The following is a 22,191-nucleotide window of genomic DNA, read 5'->3' on the forward strand; positions in this document are numbered from 1 at the left end:
ATGAAACAGGATAACGGACGTATGCGCGCCTTCCTCGCGTCATGTTCGCCGTACGACGTAGCCGTTAAAAGCGACCTAAAGGACGCCCTTCATCGATCGGACTTTTCATCTGGGTCAGTCTTATACTTCGCCACGCCTGTCCCTTTTATCATCCCGTTCATCTGCATCGGCGCGTCTTATATCTTACGTATCCTACGTGCAGGATCGGCTTTACGTAATCGGCGAGCGCGTGGTTGTTAGCCACGTGCGTCATTGGCCACGGGGTTAAATTTAGTTAACACTCGTCTAAATTGAGATTCACGTTTATGACGGCACATCCTGCGCTTAGTTAGATCGAGAATAGACAGATCGGCTCTTCTTTTAGAAGCGGATCACGACGTTGCTCTCGAAAGTTTGTCTCGGAAATACCGTAAGGTAGGGGAACAGCGAGAGGTGCGCGACTCGAGCGGTCCGAGGGGGATCCCTTGCGGTCGCGAGACGTCGACCGCAAGAGTCGCAGCGATTTAATCAAAACTGGATGGAACTAATGAGAACGGCGGCGTCTCCGTCCGATCCTGTAATTCGAAGGTACGGACGACTTGACAGCCCGGAACGCGCGCGCTGTCTTTGCTCGTAGCGATCGTACGGATCCGTCCTTCGCAATTGCGCGCGCATTTCCGTGTGCCTCGTGCGCCGAACCTAGAATTAAAGCGAACTCGAGCGATCGATCTTGAACGTTCTCGCTTGACCGGCGTCCCGATTCGTGACGATCGATTTCGCGAAAAGTTCTCCCGGAGGAGAACTATGAGCCTCCGACTCGGGCGACTCGATCGGATCGCGATTTCTCGGTCACATCCAACCGGCGTGTCGTCGGTAATTGCGATTGTTTCGCGAGTTCGACGCTTTAACGGCGGCGATTAGCGCCTGTAGCACCGGAGCGTCGATCGCGTGCGTAATGCCGCTGTGTCTCGCGGAAATAACGCGCGCTTTGCATTGTTGCGAGGTGGAACAATAGGTTATCATCGACCCCGTAGAGACAGATAATCGTTTCTCTCGGACGCGTCGCGCTGATTCAGCGCGGAATACACGCGGGATCGGGAACACGCATGTTGCCGACGCGGTACCATCCTCCCCTTCCCTCCCGCCGGTTTAATTCCACGAGATTAGAGACACTGGAACGATTGTAAGCGCGTTCGGGTCGTTCCCGAAGACCCTTTCAACGTACGAGAAGGAAACGATTTAGATGCCACGGAGAAATTTAATGCGAGTTTAACGAACTCGGTTATATAGAATTACATCGGCGAAACTCTCGAACGGCCGCGTATATGTTTTCCCCTCTTTCGATCGCTCGTCGAGCCACGGGACGTGAACGTCGGAAGAAATCTCGAAATTATTTATGGCGTGGCGGTTTATCGGGTGAAGAAGTTTGATCGATGGGCCGATCGATGGACGCCGGCAATCACCCCGCGAAAAAAAGGGCGAAGTTTACTTCGCACGGGGAGTAAAACGAGGAGAAGACCGATGGCGGAAATTTCAAGATAGTGTGGCAGAAGAAAGCGCGGAAGCGGGCGAGAGGCGGCTGATTCTCTCTCTCTCTCTCTCTCTCTCTCTCTTTCCCCGTCGGAACCTCCTCCGCTCGCGGAATCCTCCGTCGAACTTCCAGCCTCCAGTCTTTACCTCGCTCGCGTTCGCCTTTGGGTACTTCGGGCTTATCCTTCGCGATACGACGCTCTTTCTTTCCACGGCTTTTTCCCTCGCCCTGCTCCACTTTCGCCGGCCACGCTCTCCCATTTAATTTGCGACGCCGGCAAGAAACCGGGAATCTTGGAAGACGCGGAACCACGGCCTCGGCGTAGGCAAGAAGATCCGAGCGAGGATATTTATTACCGTGGCTAAGGAATTATCGGCCGTCGCTCGGCCGCCGTCTTGCGCCCGGCGGAAACGAACCCCGGTACGAAATTATTGGCGTATCCCTTCGCGCGTCTTCTGAGAAGCCATCGGGCGACGACCTAATTCTTCCCCCTCCGTTGGCTGCCCACCGGCGTGATTCTTACGGGGAATAAAGGATCGAGCCTTCTCTCTATGCCAATTACGACGTCCCGTTAGGTTTTCGAGGGAGGGAAAGGGGCCAGTCTTGAGGAGTGCAAATGCTGGAAACTGCGCGGAACGCGCGTGGGTGGAGTCGCCGAGATCCTCCGTACGGGTGACACGTGTTCTCGAGGATAATGGAACGAATCTCCGCGTTTCGGGACTATTTCGCGCGTCGCTGCGCTACGTGCTTCTTACCTCTCGCCGAAGATTATCGGGCCACGAAAGATCTTGTGCGACGCGACGTTGCACTCGGTTCTGTCGCAGCCGCTGTTTACCGCGGATTTCAAAGCCGCGGAAACGCGCGACTCAACGACGTAATATCCGCGCGTAAGTGCTTTCGCACGCACGTTGGCACAATCGGAAGACGTGAATTTAAACTGGGAAACCGAGATAAGGGTACTGCTTTAGGTTTGTGTACTCTGCACAGAGGGAAAGATTTCTTTAGACTTAGTAACGTGTTTGACTTGGCTTTATTTTATATAAACAACGTAATTTAATATAAAATATGTCATTTATATCATAATATTTTTTTCAATAAAAATATGGATTCATCATGTTTCACTGAAAGTTTCACTAAAGCGAACCATATAGTTTGATAGCAAAAACAGTATTGTTTAGAAGAAATGATATTTTTTTATTGAAAATTGATTGTTTAGAAGAAATGATATTTTTTTATTGAAAAAAATATTATTTCCTCTAAATGATACTGTTTTTGCTATCAAACTATATGGTTCACTTTAGTGAGGCAATCACATTTTCATTCAAACAAAAAAGAGTTCTTTAATATTTCTATAATATAGTGTTACTTCTTTCAAATAATGTATTGTTTGTGACAACCATTATAATGTTTGAGTGAAAGTATAAAAAAAATGTGTTATTTGAAAAAATATTTATCGTTTGATAAACCAAATAGCCCTATTTGTTGAATCAAACATTCGTTAGTTTTCGCTCTATTCAAACCGACGCATTTGTATCAATTAAAGAAATTTTATTAAAATCAAAGAATCCTTATTCTCTGTGTGAAAGGTGAAAATTACCGTGTCATTGGGATTTTAATAATTAGTCGAATCCTAATTACTTCCGATCAGATTTACAGTCCTATCTTTCCCCGGAATACATAAACTTGAAGCAATATCCCAGCCTGAATTTGCGTCTTGAGTTTGCGGTTGCGGCGATTCGTGTGCGAAAGTCTCAGAGACGGGCGCGGCGTTGCGCGGCGTGTTTCGCATCAGAAATAATCGCGACCATCCGCGCGATCGCGGCCATTATCGCGCGGCGGCTCGCATTCATTCGCGACAAGAACGCGAATGCATCGCACGTGTCGGCGCAGACCGCGCGGCTACCACGGACCTTCGTCATATCCGCGCCCACAGATATGCTTAGAATGCAGCTGCAGCGCGGCGAGGGGGAGAGGGGTGCTTCAAGGGGAGGCTTCGCATTCACGAGTGCACAAGAGTTCGGATATATGGGACCCATGGGGCTCGGAACGGAGTAATTCCGCAAATGGATTTCATTCATCATCGTCCGGTCGTTAATCGGAATTGCATTCGCGTTTCAGGCGCGTTCGCGAAGCGCTCGGCTGCTTTTGGCGCGAAAAGCCGGGGAAGTTGCGAGATTCCCGGCCGGCGACGCGTCTCGTTTCAGAGCGCGCGAATTACCGCGGCGAATTAAGAGGTGCTTGTCTCCTCGTTGGACAATCGTTCGCGGGAGAAAGCATGGAAAGTGACGCAACTTACGCGTCAATCCGCCGTCCTTCCGTCGCGCGGGCCCCGGAAAGGATTGTCTTTCACGGAAAGTTGATCCTAACGAGGCGTCGTTTAGGGCGACGCTTAACTGGCGGCTTTCGCCGCCTTTAAAACGCGCACTTTGAACAGTCTCGAATGCGTCCGTTAGTTCAATTATGGTCGTCCGCGGCATCCTTTCGGAAAATTCCCGGGAGAGTTGCTTCACTCGCACGACATTGAAGCTCGAAGTAGCGCACGATGTTTCGCGTAATTGGGCCGTTCTTTATGCGCGAGGTAATTTGTTTCTTAATCTCATGCATCCTGAACCGTGCGTGAGCAGCGCGATGTGAAATTACGGATTAAACGCCGTAATCAATCCGGACAGTTTCGTGGTGAGTGAGCGCGCACGTGTTACGCACGTTGTTACAATTAATTTATCGTACGCTTGCTGCAACATTATCGCGCTGTACTGGCTCATCAACGAAAGATTAACTGTTTCATTTGTATATAACACACCGGTATAATTACGTCATTATTATGAAATGTTATCGGTAATTAATACCTCGCGCTCTCCTCGCCGTCGTTCGGGGGAAATTATAAATTCTCACCGGAACACTACGTTATGCATATTCAGCCGGGCGCGCTTAATTTCCCGTTCGGCGAATCCAGAAGACGCGCTTCCGAGTCGCCGACACGAAAGGCGGTGCTTATAATTACCGTGTGGGCCGCGGATTATTCTCAGATTCAGGCCCATCGGGGATTACCGTCACGTCCGACAAAACTTTCTTCCTCTCTGACCCTCGCGCCATGAATTACAATAATCCTTCGAGGCCGGCTCCGAAATAACGGTTTGACGATCGGCCGTTGTCGCTCTCTTCGCATTTCGTAGCTATTGTCCACGTCGAGAGGGGAAGAAAGAGAGTGAGACAGAGAGAGAGAGAAAAAGAGAGAAAGAGGGGGAGCTATCCTTTCGTGCAACACTCGTTTTATGGACCCGTGATAATTGATGCGACACGAACTCTCGTGAGTAACAAGTGATAAGCAATCTTCTCGTCGATCAATGTCTGTTCTTGATGCGCAGTGCCGCTTGTATCTAGTCGATCCAACCGGTGAACCTGGCATATTAGTTTCCATAGGGGGACATCGATCGTCATTCGAGTGACTTCGTACACGCGGCACGCACGCGGAAGATCACGAGCCGCAAGAAGCGCCCCGCCACATTCTTCAAGATAGCGGCCGGATGATAGAGGTACTGCTCGTAGAGAATTCCTCGAGGTACCGCATCATTTATATTTGCCGCTATCGGACATGCTCGCGAGCCCGCGTTTCTATCTATCGACCGAACGTAAAATCTATATTAACATCCATATTAAATTAGCGATCTGAGCTGGCGTGGGAAATAAGAGGAATTGAAGCGAAACTTAGTATCCTCGCGTAAATTTCGGCGTTATTGCCACGTTAATCTATCCGTGGAAGGCCCGGATTTACGGTAAATGAAAGGAATAGCGTGTTATCTTGCGAAAAAGAGATCTCGCGGATCTCGTGGAAGGAGGAAACGGGTTTTTTCACGATTAGCGCTCCTAATTGGAGTTGATCAGAGGAATTTACACGAAAATGCGAGAGAGAGAGAGAAAGAGAGCCGCAAATTCTCTGTTGGACAAAAAAGATCCCGCGCGATCAAGACGTCCCACGAGGAAGTGTAACGCGTGCGTTTTAACCAGCATGATAAAATTAATAGCCGTCATCTTCCTAATAGTTTTATTACGGTCATTAAGGGAACAGTCGTAATTCTCAAACGAGTTTATAACGACTGCTAATTTCATCATCGGGGGATACATCGCGAGCGACGCTGCGTTAGCCCCTTTCCCGCCTTCGTGGCAGCCGATTGACCCTGATTTCTGAATTACTCTCCGTAAAGCGTCGTCGGAGCAGAGATAAAATCTGATGGGGCTCCGTTTATCCGCGAACGGACGCCGCCGTCGAGACGACGCTACGCGTCTCCTCGGCGCGTGCGCCGCGGCGATCGCAAAAAGTGACCCGATAAACCTCAACCGGCGAAGTCTGGACTAACGGGGCAGCCGTTAGATGTAACGACTATTATTTTCCGCCTCTTTTGAAACTAGATCGCGCTCCGTCTGTCTCCTCCGCGATGTTTTTTTTCCCCGGCTCTTGCCTTTATCGGGTCCCAAAGCCCGTGCACGATCCAACAGACTCCGTAACAAAGGCTGTCGATATGCGCACATACACACAGCCAGACACACGCACGTATACACGGTACGTGCGCGATGCGATGTAAAAATAAATATGGCGGAGAAATTATGAGCAACGATAGGAGGAGTCGCTGTTGGATACTGCATGGATCGTTTAACGCTTTCGCGCTGTATTTTTTCTTTCCCCTCTTTTTTTTTTTTCTAATAAGCTACTGTTTATGCGGCTCGTACACATTTCGCTGATATACGGCAGACTTGTGTAACGAATGTGTATCGGTGCGTTTTTTCTCGTCGGAGATGTATCTGGGATATATTCAGCTTTCAGCGCGTTAATCGCTAATTAACGGGAACGTTCGACGTTATCGTTCCGACGTTGAGTCTACCGCCACAATTGGTTTTCGATTCTATTCCCGTTGAATTACTCAGTCTACTTGAGATTCACCGAGAAATGTGGTTTCCTAAAGCCTCCTTAATCTTCTGAAAGCATAACCCACCTTTAATTGTCGACGATCGGATAAATTCTCGCGTTTGTCTTCCGTTCAATTTCATCTTCTTATCTTTCTGAACGGAAGCCGGCTTTGAAGCTTACGGTGATGTCTGTCATTAACAGTTATTGATGTTGCTGATAAACATCTTGTGTGATCGATTATTCGCAGCATACACAAGCTGCTGCGGAAGCGGCTCGCCACTCGGCAGTTTCGGTGCACCTCCGTGAGGCATTTTCTAACGATAAAAACGAGCTTGCCCGCAAATTGCTATAACCGCAACAGAGGCCGTTCCTTCCGTGTAACCGCGATATTCTTACAACGCGCGATTCCGCGTCCGCCCGGCTCTCGTACCACCCACATTCCGCCGCTGTTTCGCGCAAATGTCCGCGAGATTTTCACGGACAAATTGTCAACGTTGAAGTCAGATCGCGGCTGTTGCGCAACTTTGTTTTATCTTTATCATTTGCGGTCGGGGCAAAGTGAAATCTTGTTTTGCGACCGTTACGAAAGATCCAATAACAAAACACGGTGAAAACACGAACGTGGTGCAACGACAGCGACAAATGATCATTGAATTCGGCAAAAGACACGTAACGGAATTTTAATGTCTCGAAGTTATGAATGAAGAGGGGGGGGGGNGCGCGGGGGCTATTCTGTTCCCGTGACTAGATTTATAATTCCCTTTTATAGACGGTTTCCATGCTGCCTAATTGCGCGGATTATGATTCAGAAAATGGCTGTAGTCGAAGCTATTTTAATGGTCGACTAACTCTTCCGACGCCGAAAGGCGTCCGTGTCTTTTATGTAACTTCGCGCGAACGGAAGCAGATGTGCGAAAATCGTCGTACCGCGGAGGCCAATTTTACGCCGAATGGAATTTATCTGCGCGATATTTCTTCTCAGAGGTTCGACATATTTTTTTATCGCAGAAGATCGCGACCGATAAAATCGTTATCATTCGTTTTCTTGCACGAAGGCACCTTTCCAATTTTAATCATACATTTGTTTCGGCAAATTCGCGCTTTATTGACCTTTCACCAAACCGTCCAAGTAAATTTTGGATCATTCTGTGCGTTTAGATTTAAATGCCAAGAAACTAAAAGCATGCGGCTATTCAAGTCTTGAAGCAGGTTGAGAAATGGTAGGATCGGATCGAACCAGCATTTCGAAAGATTCCCGCGATAATAAAACATTGCATGGTCTAATACACAAATTAAACATAAATATAATATAATTTAAAATAGCCAGAGAGAACCAAAACGATCTAAATATTAACGATCCAAAGGTGGAATAAAGTATGTTAATATTTAGATCGTTTATAGTCTCATCAATATCCAAGGGACCAAAGTTTCCTTATCATCGCACTAAAAGAACCATGCGTTGGATTCTTATTGGCCACTTTAAACTATCTTTTCGAACTTATTCAGAGCCATTTATATTTCTTTGTTTAAGCATAAATATGGTCATAGTCATAAACATAAATAACGGTCTAGGATTGGCACGATACCGTTCAGTTTGAACGGTGAAAGGAGCGGAGCGGCTCATGTGAATCCGAAAGACCATTTTCGGTCAGTGTCGCAATATTGCCTAACATTATTATCCTCCCGTTAGGATTTCTCATTACACGCTACCGTCGATCTCGCACTTTTTACTGGCCACATTTATATTCGCTTCGCTCCGAATCTCACGGTATGTATGTACTCAACAAATCTTGGGCACCCGTGAACGTGACGTACCTCCTTTACTGGGGATTCCTCGAGTCCGAACGGGATTCCACAGAATCCTCGATAAGCCGCGTATCTCGAAACGAAAAAACCAGAATCGACGTGGCGAGCGCGTCAATGCGGCTTTTATATCCTGTAAGAATACCACCCTGTAGATGCTGCGACGCGCACCCTTTTGCGTCTTTCCCTCCCGCGCTTCCCGGAACGCAAGCCAGGTCGATACGGGAGGACAGGTGAGATTTTCGGGGCTGGGTGCGTGCGCGAGCGAGTAAGCGAGAATCGTACGAATAGACGAATGAACTATTCTTCCTCTGCTCCTCGGAAAACGCTCATCTCTCTCTCTCTCTCTCTCTCTCCTCCGCGGAAAATGCATCTCTCCTACGCCGCATCTCCGCGGCTCCGCTCGGCCGTCTCCGGCGCCCCTCGGCGTCGCTCACGAGCGCGCCGCGACGAAAGCACTGTCAGTCGAACGCTGACCGCCGTGCACGTAGGACCGTTCGCGAGAGAGAGCTCGGTGCCAGCGAGTCACACGAGTCCCGTCGGAGTTCAGCTGTCGAAGCGGCCATCAAGTTTCGACGGCTGATCGCGCTGCAAGGAAATAAAGAAGAGGGAGAGAGAGAGGCAGCTATATAGATAGATAGATATATATATATATAAATATATATACAGACGTGTCTCGGAAAAATTCCGTGCGTGCAATTTTTCCGCTGATTGATTCGCGACTAGGGGAGAGAGAGTGGGTCACACGCCACTCGATGTCACACCGGTCTGGGAGACGACCGATCGTCGATTGATCAGCCGCCACCGACCCGTCGCGGGAGATCTGTTTGTCAACTCCCACTCGGTGGAGCCTCGTCGAGGACTGCTCGAACAATCGCGCGCGAGCGAGCGAGCGAGCGTCATCGAGACGGCACGGGGGCGGAATTAATTAATCTGGCGTGCGCTGCGTAAATAACGGAAGGCCGCGGCGGCGACGTGGACAGTGGTATCGATGGTGAGAGAGAGAGAGAGCTCGCGGCGGACAAACATTACACAGCTGACAGCCGGTAGGACGCGGGAAGGTCGGTTAAGCCGCTGCACCTGCTCCCGTACCTGTTTCGCCGGGAATAAATCTGAGAATTAAATCGGCGTGTCTCTCGAGCACGAGTCGAGAATATATACACACGGCTGCCTCGAGAGTCGCTCGTGCACGCCCCCTCGTCTCTCTTTCTCTCGCGGTGTTGACCTTCGACCTCGGGACCATCGAAGATTTTCGAGGACGACGAGGGTCGGGGAACCGAATCCCGAGTGAATTGAACGAGCGGAGAGTCCGTCCGGTTAATTCGTGCCACTTCACGCGACGTCGCGGGAGATCCACCACGAGTGTGACTTCCCTCTCTCTTTCTTCTCGTCCCGTCGTCGGTGGTGCGACGCTACACGTCGAAAGTTGACTGACCGAGTGACTCACGGGATTAAGAGTCATTCTCGAGACACCGTGGTGGTGACGTCGGGTCGTCGCCGCGTCCTTCCTCGCGGGAACACTTATCACGTCGGCATCGTCGGGAAAAACACCGATATATCTCTCGATATCGAGGCATCGCCTGGTCGCGCCTTCACGGTGATCGAGTTAAGCCGCGCGAGCGAACCGTCAAATTCCTTCGAGCTCCGTCAACCGCTGACGCGAGTGAATTGTATGAGACTTTAATCGAGGCCGAGGAAGAGAGACTGAGAGGAGAGAAAGAGAGAGAATGAGAGAAAAGGACGACTCCCAAGAAGTGTTGCGTTGATCTTCCCGGGCGAACCTACCGCGCTCGCCGTCCAATCAAACGCGAATTAACGAAACTTGAACGATGAGTTTTCCAACAATAAAAGAGAACGGAGATTCTTAGGGGAGAGAGAGAGTCCTGCCAACGTTTCCGCCTCAATTCCCGCACTTGAGCCGTGAATCGTAATTGGGGTATTACTCGTATTCGCGTCGAGTCCGAGGATTAATCCAACTCGGAAAAGAGTCCCGTCCCACGATGAGAAAAGACAAGAGCGCTCAGGAAGGGCCGAATTAGATATTACGGATAACTGCCGCGAGTGGTAATCGTCTTCCCGATCACCCTCGAGGATACCTCCTGCGATTCTCCGGCGAGGAGGACGTCGAGACGAGCGATCTCGACGCGTCGTCACCAGACGTCAGGATTAAGTGTCCGAGGACGGGGTTCCCTGACGGGGCCAGGGGGGATCACGTGCCTGTTACAAGGCGGTCCGCGGTGCGGAAGGGCCGCAGGTCCCCGTCGGTCAGCAGCGTGTCGGGCGTCAGGCGGTCGCGAGAGAATGCGAAAACGCGCGGTCACGGCGCCGGCGACGACCACGGCAACGCGGTCCTGGCTGATCCTGGTGGTAGAATGTTGACGGCCCGATCAGGGCCTCTCGGGCTCGGCGTACCACGAACCCTGGGGCCCGCGGAGGGGAGCGATCACCTCTTCCTGCTGCCGGAACGTGCGCTCGTCATGGACAGCACCCACCTGCGACAGGACCTAGCCGGTCTCGACTTCAACCTGCACCTCAACCTCCTGCACACCGCGCCCCGTGGCAACGTCTGGCTATGTAAGTTATTAGCCGCCACTAGTTTCTAGTTAGAGAGAGAGAGAGGGGGGGGGCAGAAGGAAACAGAGAGTTGCGACTCTCGAATCGCTCGATCGTTGCTCCGACTTCATCGACGTGCCTGACTTCCTCCGACTTGACTCACCTTCGCGTCGGGAAAAAGAAGCCGTCTGTCGGAACGGTCGTCCGAAATTTCTGCCCGGCGTCTCTTCCCGTCACGCGTCTATGGTTCTGTCGTTCGCAGATGAGTCACGGGAACGAGGTGTAACGTCGACGGTAAAATTAATCGCCTCCGGTCGGCCGGAAGGCGCGGATGATTCTTTCCCGTGCCGCATTTCTCGGTAATTTGATCATCTTCCGCAGGTGTGCGCGCCTCGCGATACGCGTCGAAACGAGACGTACTGTTAACTGGGTCGTTCCTCTTTCGCGATTTCTCATCTGCCCGCCTACCCGATCATGGGCCCGATGACCCGTGGCATCTGGACGACGACGCGGCTCCTCCGCGGAAAGTCGTGACATCCGATTACGCTCGCGAGATTATCGGCGCGATTATCGTCGCCGCGGAGAAAATTGGAACGGAGTCGCAGCAGGTTGCTCGTCTACTTGCTTGCGAAAGTCGTGTGATACAACGGTGTGTACAAAGAGGGTGTTTTTTGTCTCGCAGGCTTCTTGGTCCGAAAACTTCCAGGAAGCCCGGCGAGAGACGTAGAAAAGAACAGAGAGAGAGAGGAGGAAAGAGCGAAGGGGGGAGTTAACGGGGCCGCGAAATTATCGCCGTGGTATCGCTAATTAAATGCTTTTTTGCGCTGACAAGAAAAAAACGTAAGAGCGAGGAAAGAATTCCGCGCTCCATCGTCGCGCCTATTATTTACGAATGTGCCGGGCAACGAGGCGCGCGCGAGGAGCGGCCGTTAATTTCGCGGATGGAAATTTAATTAACGCGAATTGGCGCGTTCGCCCTCGTTACCGGCGTAACGCGTGCGAGGATCGCGAATCGCTCCTTCCTTCGCGGATGTATTTATTAGACGCGAATGCGTATCCATTACCCCTTATCGCGTCCACTAATTGTTACAACGTATCATTTTCCTCGCGGCTGACAATAACTGGAGCGGGGCAGCGGGCAATGATTATCGCATTAACACATTAAAACGACCGGCTCTTTTGACAAGCTCGCCAGACCGTGGATGACTCTCCTGCCGGAGCGAGTAAGTGAATTTTTTTCTCGGAAACTCGCTCGCGAAATTTTACGAGCGCGTTTAACATTGGAGTTATTCGTCCTGTTCGCGTAATGCTTCTCGCGAGAGAAAGTTTCAGCGCTGCGTTAATGCCTGCGTTATATATTAGTGCTATCAGTGCTCCACCAGGTTGATATTCCGACGTCTACCGCCTGAGTACCCGGATATTCCGCATATCATATTTTAAATTTTATATATATATATATATATCCGCAATAATATATCATTATAACAGAAACAACGAAAGTCGACGTTTTAATGGAGAATACGCTTTTTATTCGCGACTCACGACAACTCGATCTCTCATTCTCGGCCCGTGTGCGAAGAGAGAAATTGTCCTTCGAGTTTTCTCCTCATTGCTTTCAATAATATAATCACTTACGTAATGATACGTGCTGATCGTTATAGCGCACCGCGAACGAAGAAGTATCGTCGTGCACGAAGGTCTCATTGAGAAATCGTGGCCATGCGCTGTTCTACATTATACATCAACGGTTTATTACTTGTTCGATACCTAATGCCGAGCGCGAAATGACGCGTGACGCGTGTAATGCTCGGATATTTGTGCGAAATATCTGCCCGACGATCGCTGGAAGAGTCACCGTATCCTCGATCGGGCCTTAATAGTGTCTAGTATTAAGCCAGGAAGAGCGCTATCGTATCCTCTCGCCTCGCTCACGCCCGCGTGAGATCATAGAAAGTTCGCAAAAAGATCGTTACGATTTATATTTATCAGCGGCCGGTGTGTCTACCGTGTTATTACGGTTTTTGCACCGGCGGTTAATTCGCGGTATTATTGCCCGTATTTGCGAAGCTCGTAATCGGGCAACAGGAGGAGGATGTTGCACACTTTGGAGCCGGTGGCGTGCTCGTTCTCATACTCTTTTTAATTATAACAGCTGTCCCGTTCCTGTGTACGCGCGTGCGCACACATACAAGCCACGCGACAGCCCCGGGAGATTTATGAAATCATCCGGAATATGTTCCCTTCTGACGCACCGCGGAGCGCGCTTGGATTACTCGTGGTAGACCGTGTCCGATTTGATATACCGAAGAGTACACTTGTATTTCCTACTTCTTACCTCGTTAAAGTACACGAACCGTAGTAGCAGACGCGGACAGACGGTTCGAATGAGGTTTCCGAGGGAGAGAACACGGCGAGTGCCGAGTGACCTGAGAATAAACGAAGATCTGACGTTTTCCGAAAATGCGAGAGACTGGAGACGAACGCGAGGATCTCGCTATCCGATTCAAGGATCTAATAATAAATCTAGTTTTAACAGTTTATCGGTTCTCGAAATTCGGCAATTTATCAAGGCGAGGAATTTGTTGCGAGAATTTAACGATCTAAATTTACAATAAAACGGACATATAATCATCGTATGGAAAGAGAGAAATGCTATATTTCCAAATAAGATTTTTCCGCGAAAATTTAATAATTCAAGGGCAGACATGAAACATTTTTAATCATTCGCACAGAGCAGGAATGCAATATTTCAAGTCAGTTAATATTATTAATTTATATGGCAATTTACGGTTAATTTTACGATGGCGCAGGTGTCGCGAAACTATTTCGCACGTCTAGCAGGAATAGTTTTGCTCTAGTACGTTTATGCCGGCGAGCGTTACACTTTCGAATGCCAATTTGCCGAGCTGGCAGGACGAACGATCCACGAGGAATTGCAGACACGAGTGCGAATTAAAATCGGTGTAAGGAAAAATTGCTCTTACGAAACGGCGACGGCCGTGTGTGTGTGTGTGCGTGCGTTGCAATTTTTCCGAGGCGCGCTTTGAAATTTCTTAGCCGACAGCAGCCAGTTTTCTACATGAGATATACGCAATGTAACCTAATTAGGAACCTGGCAGAATTAATTATCTCCTATGTACAGTTGTTATTAATTAAAACGCTCGGTAAATATCGCCGATAATAAATAAATATAATAAAATTAATAAGGGCGCGAAATTTCAACGAGAGGTGAATAATTGCGACGTTGACGTAATACTTTTGCAATGCGACACGTAAGCGCGATGTCATTTTGCGTCACGAATATCGCTGTTCCGCGAAATCGATGCCAGTTTAATCACCACGCGTTTTATAAACGTCGTGAGAGATGAGTAACGGCGAAATGACGGCTACTTACTTTAACGTTGTGGCTCTGATCGCGGAGATTGCTTCTTGCGTTGTACGTACGGTCACGTTACGATGATTTACAACCCCGGTCTGTTACAGCACATCTGCTTATTGCGCCATTCCTTTATACGAAGGCGTATTGCGATATTAATATCAATGGAAAGTTAAGGTCGCGCGGTGGAAGGCTTTTCCTCGTCCCGAATAAGACACGTTTAAATTCCTCCGCGCGTATCGCCAAAAAACAAATCTGTTTTTCTCAGGCACAAAAATATGCTCCTGCTTGCGCGGATTAACGGGCGTTGAATAATTCAAAGCTCCAGATAATGTATACAAAAAACTGTGTGATCTCTCCTTCGCTCGCTCACTCTCTCTTTCTCTCTCTCTCTCTTTCTCTCTGTGGTATTTATATAACAGAAATTAGGTTAACCGTTTTTCCGCTCGCGAGTTTAATTAACATTCGCTCGACCGATATTTTTCGTCGCGCTAATCACACTAATGTAAGCTCCATTTTTTAAGCAGATCTCAAGATACACCCATCCGAGTAATTTAATGAAACCTTGCCTCACCATTACACACGAGCGCGCACGAGACTGTTTGCATCATCGCGATTACCTCACGCCACGGTCGTATTCTTACAGATCTCACGGTAGAATTGTTTTTCGCGAACGTAGGCCTTGGCACTTTTGCTTAATGGTGTTCTTCATTCGCGGGAATTTCTAGCGCATCCGGGACTTCAAGCACCGAATACGCGAAACTACACAGTAATCCAACCTGCAGTCTGCAATATCTTCCAATCCACACAGCCATGTATACTCGTGGAACTTCTAACCATTTCGAAACAACGGTTACTATTTGTACATTTTTCGAAGGGAAGGACGGATAATTATCAAACTCTGAAGTCACATTCATTTTATTTAACCTTCTAATGGCAGGGTGGATTTTCAGAACGTCAAAGCGTTTTACTGCAATCATTTCAAATCAATTAGTAAACTTCTATCTTTTCCATCTATAGATAAACAGAGAAAGAAGTTTTATGTTATTATTTACCGTTTTGCCCATTTCGTACGTTAATTGGATGAAAAATGAACAAAACGGAGCATGGAATCCAGCCCGAACATACCATTAAAGGATAAAAAGTCGACGACTCATAATCTCTCGTAGGATATATCGAAAGTACCGGTAAAAATATTTTCGCACGAGGTTATCGGGAGCGAACTTGAAAAGCCGTAATAGGAGAACATTCGACGCCGACCATTGGGTCTGCCGTTACCTCTCTTCTGGCAAACAAAATTAATAAAAGAACTGACCTTAAACGCCCCCGCCATTCAGTGTCAAAGCATGCGCGGCATCAAGACAGTTTCTTTGTTCCCGGGCGTTTATTCCAGCCGATTGGACGTTCGGGCCAGATTGTAACTTGACCGACGGTAATCCGATCGCTCATAGTCTAATTACTATCCCGGAAGGGCGACTCGCGCGGTCGCGAGTCCACCGAGGGTGCACGCGCATGCCAGCTCTCTCTCTCTCTCTCTCTCTCTCTCTCTCGCTCTCGCTCGCTCGCTCGGTCGCTCGCTCGTTCGTTCGTGCGACACGTCACTTTCGCAGGTTCAAAATTAATGTCGCGTCGATATGTGGTACAAAATGAAATCTAGATCGGCTCCATCTTTAATTTGTTTGACTTTTTTCGCCCCTTTTTTTCTTTATTTTTCCTCTCTTTAGTTTTCACCCCGCGATGAACGTTCGTCGACGTGACATGCGCGAAAGCATATATGCTAACGAGGCGATACTCTTTCCCCCCGGCGAGGCTACTTCCGCGATCAAGACTAATGGGTTGAGACTTGAACGCTGTTCGCGATAAGCGGCGCATACGTAAGTGTGTCACGGTTATTAAAAGCTTTCGCGGTGAAACGCGACGAGATCTGCAGGAGTACTTCAAGCGTGATTAGGTGCCAGCGTGGTGGTCGCAGCGATCTGATCGTACGCGTTTTCCCGTTTTCCTCGCCCACAATTTCAACTCCGAGTTTTTCCCCATGTTTCGCCTCGCGACAATTTTCGTTCTAAAGCTTCTCACTTGCAAGCAAATATACGAATCGGTCAGATACGCAGTGTCAATTAACGATCGTACGTTAACCAACGACAATCGTCGAATGCTACGGGCGATACTTTCAATATGTACTATTCTGATAACTTCTACCGCTCCGAAGTTCCGGAATGTTTTGAGAGCGTTGATTGTTTTGATTTCTCGAGCACCGTATGTACGCGTTATTGATCGGCGGACAAAGACTGCCGACGATTGGTGGAGAGCGATTTCGTCCTTTTTGCCGATTGTTTGAGAACTCTTGTGCGTCGCGTGTTTGGCCATGACCGAGCTATAACGTTTCGAGCTGACGAACGACGTGCTTACTGAAGCGACGCGGAACACGTGTACCGGTACGTTATTTTTACAACTCTCCCTCCTCCTCCCGTTGAGTAAGGCTGTTGAAATATTTCTTCGGGTATCGCATTAAATTAACGCGCTTTTCTCCGATCGAATCTCCGTTCGAAAGAGAACGCAGGGTGTCCGAACATGGTTAGCAAAACATCCCACATTATACACTTTATCTGAGGACGTCCTGCGGACGTTTTTAAAACGCAGGAACATCTTCTTTTGGATGTCTTTAGAACATCCCTTGAAAGCCTGTGCTGTACAGGATATTACGAGGTGCGTCGAATTATTTATCATATAAGCTATTTCCGATCTTAACATATTTATCAAGAACAATTTCACTCATAGAAAATAAGAACATCTCGGGATTCTCCATCGGTCCTTCAGGTTCGACGGAATTTGCGGGATCAATACAAAAACCGCAACTTCGACTCAGGTTCGCTGAGAATATCACAGATTCGAGACGTAATGGAATTTCGGAGACGAGCGAGAATATTTGAATATTTGAAATACGTGTTACAATTGAGGCGAATTTGTTACAATTACGATTCAGGCAAACCGTATAACTTGACCTTGCGCACTCGTCGTAATGCTGAATACACGAGCGAATGTGCGGGGAGTGACGACAATTACTGAATAGTGAATATGATGATGTATATTTTCCGCCGTACTCATGAAATTAACGCGTCGTTACCGCGCGGTAATGACGTCGTCTATGCTATGAAGTCACGCTTTGAATAATTACACGGAGCGTTCCCACGTTACATCGAATTACAGAGACGACTGCGGCCGGTCGAACGGCCGTAGGAGGACGAGAACGTAATTCGAACTGAATTTCGTAGCTAATGAAGTGAATCGATGTAACACACACACACACAGAGAGAGAGAGAGAGAGAGAGAGAGATACCGGGTCTCAGACCACACCCTGGCGCAATGCGCGCGAGGTCTTTGCAATTACGCTCGGGGAAACGTACGAATTAACCGGCGAGCCTCGGTTCTCTCAAAGCCCGGAAGCACGCGTTTCCACGACGAAAATACGTGTAATCGGCGTAATCGACACGTACACGCGTATTGTGTGTAACAAGGTGACGTCTTGTTACACAATCGCTGTTACGAAGCGCGGCGAAGCGCTTTTGTCGCGGACAAGCTGTCTGATCGGGCGATAGAAACTCGATTACGATCCGAAACGCACGAGCGACCGGATCGCCGTCTCGTAAACGTAATGCATCGTCGATAACGTGCTCTGCGTCAGCCAGAGACCGGCGAGAGCTCGCGACGAGAACGCGAGGACGAGATTTCGCGTCTCTCGCCGTGTTGAAAACAGAGTTTCTCTTAATTAAGATCCGATAACGCGCGACTCTCCTCCTCTCGCGCGAGTTTTTTTCCGGGCAACGATAGCCGGATTGAAACGTTGTGACAGTCGACGTCGCGTCGGAATTGAGTCTTCCGCGACTTCTCGCCACTGTGCGCGAACACTGTGTGCTGCGTCGTCGTTTTGACAGCGGCGTTTTCAACGAGACAGGCCGATGCGCTTTCATCGCGACCGGCATCGTGAATCGCCGCTTTAAACGCTCGCTCGCTCGCTCCCGCGCTCTTTCGCAGTTCAAGTCCGCCTTTCAGCCGGAGGTCTACGCGATGACTCGATGATAGAATTACGGAGATATTTAACGGTCGATAAGCATTCTCAATGGCGACGGCGACATTAGGTTTCTCTCTTGGTGCCCGTAAAGAGAGGAGATTCTCGAGGGAATATCGGAGAGAGAGAGACAGAGAGAGAGAAACGCCGATAACACAAAGGCACTGCTATTCGTTCCCCGCACGAGGCAACCTCCTCCTCCTCCCTGCTCATCGATCGATCGATACAACACCGCGATACACCGAGCGCGCGGAATCGTGTCGCGATATAATAAAAGTGCGTTCGAGTTGGTCCGAAAAAAAAGGAAAGAGGGAAAAAGAAAATTTCACGCTATAATTAACGCTCTGGTGGCCGACGATTAGACTTTTTTCCCCGCGGTGCACTTTCACGAGTCGAGCCGCGTAGTCGAAGGGTAAGTCACGGTTCGAATGGTTCACGCATGACGTTAAATCATACCGACTGCGACGATCGGGTGAATTGGAAAATCGATGAGCCTGAGATCGCATCCACGTGCGGCTTCAATGATGAGTTTTACACGGACGATGTCGGCGCGCGCGAAGCGACCGCGCTAACGAGAAAACGTGAAATTGTACTCGGACGGAGTCGTATACGCGGGACTCGCGTCCGCGTATTTCTCTCCGCTCCTTCGATGACGATTCGATGTTGGCCGACGCAATTTTGCCGTTTCTCTTCTTTTTCTAATCACGATAAAATACCGTAAAGAATGACCCCTCGTTAGTCAGACGGTTGCGTGGTGTAATCGATTATCGATTTTCCGAGGTGGGAGCGGCGTCGCGCGATTTACGTTATTCTTCGATGAAAGCACCGGAGCCTGTCTGTGCTCGCGAATTAAAAATCGCGCCGGCGTGCATTTGCATCGCGAAATTTCGCGGCAGAGAAACGCACCGCTATTAAGCAGGATACCTCCCACGCGCTTCGCGGCGATTTATCGTCCAATAAGTCGGCGGGGAAGAGCTGCAGAGCGAGGAATATTCGTGTCTCGGGAGAGCAGTCTCGCGAAAAACTTCCTCCCCCGACATTTCCGAGGATGCGTTGCTCTTCGCGCGATTTGCAAAAGTCGCTCCGCTCCTCGCGCAATCTCGAAATTGCCTCTCGTAAACATGCCAACGGGAACTCGCGCGTACGCGGAATTTACGCAAGTGCGTGCGATCGGCAAGGCCGACCATTGGCCGAGCACCGACGATCAATACCATCGGCCGTGTCCCCGTTTCGTTAAACTTTTATGCGAAACGCCGTATCATTGTCTCCCACCGTTGCGCCGCCATAACGCAGCGAAGAAGAAGTGTTTCTTCGGTATTCTCTCCTTCCAACAGTTTTATAATCGTGTATTGGGGATTTAATCATTGCGGCAGTCCGCGACGTTAATAGCTTCGATCATCTGTGATGTGTTTCCGATGCAAAAGAGGTTGAGATAAACTTTTAGCGGACTTTGCTCTCAGCAGATTTATTATATTAGAAGAAAGGGTGCAAATAAGGAACGGGCTTTCAAATGTTAAAGAAAAAATGTAGTTTAAGATCTAAATATTGATTAATCGTTAATATTGTTAGCACATACATCTGAAAACGCGTACTATTAGTTGTTGAGGCCAAGCATACAACTGTTAAAAAAGTACACACATTTTTATCAATGCGTCAAATCTAAGATTTGAACAAATGGGATGTTAGGATGAAAAAGCAGGTAAAGGAAAGAGAAAGCTTTTTTTATAGTGTCATGAGCTTTTTTTAATTCAACCCATTTTAATGTATTTATACGCAATAAGAATATATTATACATTTTTGCAGAATGACAGGAGAGCTCAAGTAACCTAACATTTAGGTGCGAAACTATATACAACGAGATAAATAGTTTTTTTTTTTAATGAAACAAAAATAGTTCTCGGCATTGCAACAACTTAGCATCGCACTTTCGTAAAACAGATTATTCGTTTACACAGTTAAACGCTGCGTCATTTTCACGTCAACGCTCTCTAGTGACCTAAACGGAACCTACATTGAGAAAGATTTCCATCGGATAAATCGATCAAATGATGTATCCGATTGTTATTTTTATTGTTCGATCAAGTGAGATGAATACCTTCATCCGATGAAACTACCGATACAGTTACCGATGAAACCTAGTCGAGAAATTAATCGACTTTTTACATACCGGTTACAATTTTCATCGGATAAAGGCAGGACTTGATCGAATGAAACGTCAAAATAATCAGATATTGCGCTTGATCGGATATATCCGTTTATTTTTACTTTCCAATTGGATCATCCGATCAGATACGATCGGATATTTTTCCTGTGAGTGTTATGTTTTCCGTAAATGTAACTACCGATAGTTTCGAGCGATGGTTTTAGCACCTACGCGTGTTCCATATTACAACCCCGTCTCATATTTATACTGTTTCTCCTATTTTGCTTGATGATTGGGTAAGAAATACGTGTAAAACGAAATGAACCTTGCAACCGAAGATTTCCTTGCGGACGTTTCTGGCTCGACTCACTTTCGAAATTCGTCCGGCTGTTTGCCGAGTAAACAGCGCATTTTTACCGACGCGCGCGTTGTAAGCTCGGCTCTAACATATCCGGGTCCCGATCCGCGACCGCAGAATTCCATTATCCAGCGGGAAGACCGTATTGTTCATTCAGCGACCAGTTTTCTGAGCGGAAACTCGATGGTCTGGTTAAACGTGTCACGTGTGTGTTCCACTGGCTCGTGACAACCGTCCGTTTTATCTCGATCCTTCACTTCCCTCCGTTATTACTTTTCGACGGCGCTCGCCTTTTCTCGTTTCCGAACGACGTCCTACGCCCGCACATCACACACACGCACGTACACATACACACACCCACCTGCGAATAGAAGACAGTCTACTCGGGAGAGTAAAATCGAGTTTCCACGATCCCGTGTAAAGTAAATGTGTAAGTAAATATTAGTTCTCGAACTTTCAAACGCTGCTCTTAGCGTGTGCCCTCGGCACGTCACTGCACACGTCTCCAAGACGTCACCGTCGAAACAAGTACCGTACATTATACTCAACACACTCACGTAATTACGCGCGCCCGGCGCAATTCCTACACGAGACGACGTAAGCCCGGTAATTCTACGTGTTCCCCGCGACACGGGAGTTCCCAACGATCTAATTATCTCGAGACAAAATTTACTTCGTCGCGCGTGTGCGACGACGAGTATTAAAGTAAGTAACGCACAGAGTTCGCGAGAGGCACACAGTCTCACACGGACACACAGCGCGGCTGGGAGTAGCATGAAAGGAATCGCAGAGCAAAGGCGAAGGTAATTTCACGCTATCCCGGCTCGATCGCCAGTCTCTCCGTGTACGTATCGGTATCGATCGCGCGATCGAGCGAAGAATGTGCCCGGCCGACCCCCGCGCCCCGTTATTACACGGTGGACACGTAACAAAAGTACCCGCGAAATTGCACACATTCGGCCAGCGAGTTACGCTGTGTCGCGCCGGGCTCTCCTCGGCCGGCTTCGCACAGCTTGATGTTAGTCTGGGATTTAATTAAATTCACGCCGGACGCGTTCCAGCCGCCTCGAAGATCGGCGTTACACGTACCTCGGACGATGATCGCGCAACTTCGTGACCGGCCGGTGGAAATTTCAGCGCGCGCGATCCGCCTCGCGCGGCCCGCTAAAAAGCGATCGACGGACGTGAATGCGAGAGAGCGCGAAAGGTCCGAGATATATACTTAAATGTTATTCGCGTGCACACCGAGTGTGTGTATGTACTTGTCCCATTAATCTCATCGCACGATAATTGCAATAATTAGAGGAAAAGACTACCAAGACCCGACGTGCGCCATTTTCGTTTCTAGGCTTTAAAACATCGTTGAAAGCGTGGGATTGAAATTCACGCGCACGGACGCAAAGCTGCGACATTTTTTCTACCGAAATACGTATTGTAGATTTTTTTTCGGAATTATAAAAATTAGAGAAATGTGTTTTA

At 48.6% G+C, this 22,191-nt stretch overlaps 1 protein-coding gene across 5 annotated transcripts in view; it reads left to right on the forward strand.

Moving 5' to 3' along the window:
* The window catches only part of LOC106745599 (ensconsin-like), a 182,649-nt gene that overhangs the window by 59,241 nt on the left and 101,217 nt on the right, over window positions 1–22,191 (forward strand). For 3 of the 5 annotated variants that reach the window (XM_014621338.1, XM_014621340.1, XM_014621344.1), the window contains exon 1: window positions 8,693–10,790. The exons of the other annotated variants lie outside the window; for them this stretch is intronic. In XM_014621338.1, coding sequence (XP_014476824.1) covers window positions 10,589–10,790 — 202 coding nt within the window. In that variant the 5' untranslated portion in view covers window positions 8,693–10,588. Of the gene's footprint in view, window positions 1–8,692; window positions 10,791–22,191 lie in introns of those variants that run through there. 5 annotated transcript variants of the gene reach the window in all.

Source organism: Dinoponera quadriceps, unplaced genomic scaffold (genome assembly GCF_001313825.1).
Source record: "Dinoponera quadriceps isolate SergipeBrazil2010 unplaced genomic scaffold, ASM131382v1 scaffold1476, whole genome shotgun sequence".
Classification (NCBI taxonomy): domain Eukaryota; kingdom Metazoa; phylum Arthropoda; class Insecta; order Hymenoptera; family Formicidae; genus Dinoponera; species Dinoponera quadriceps.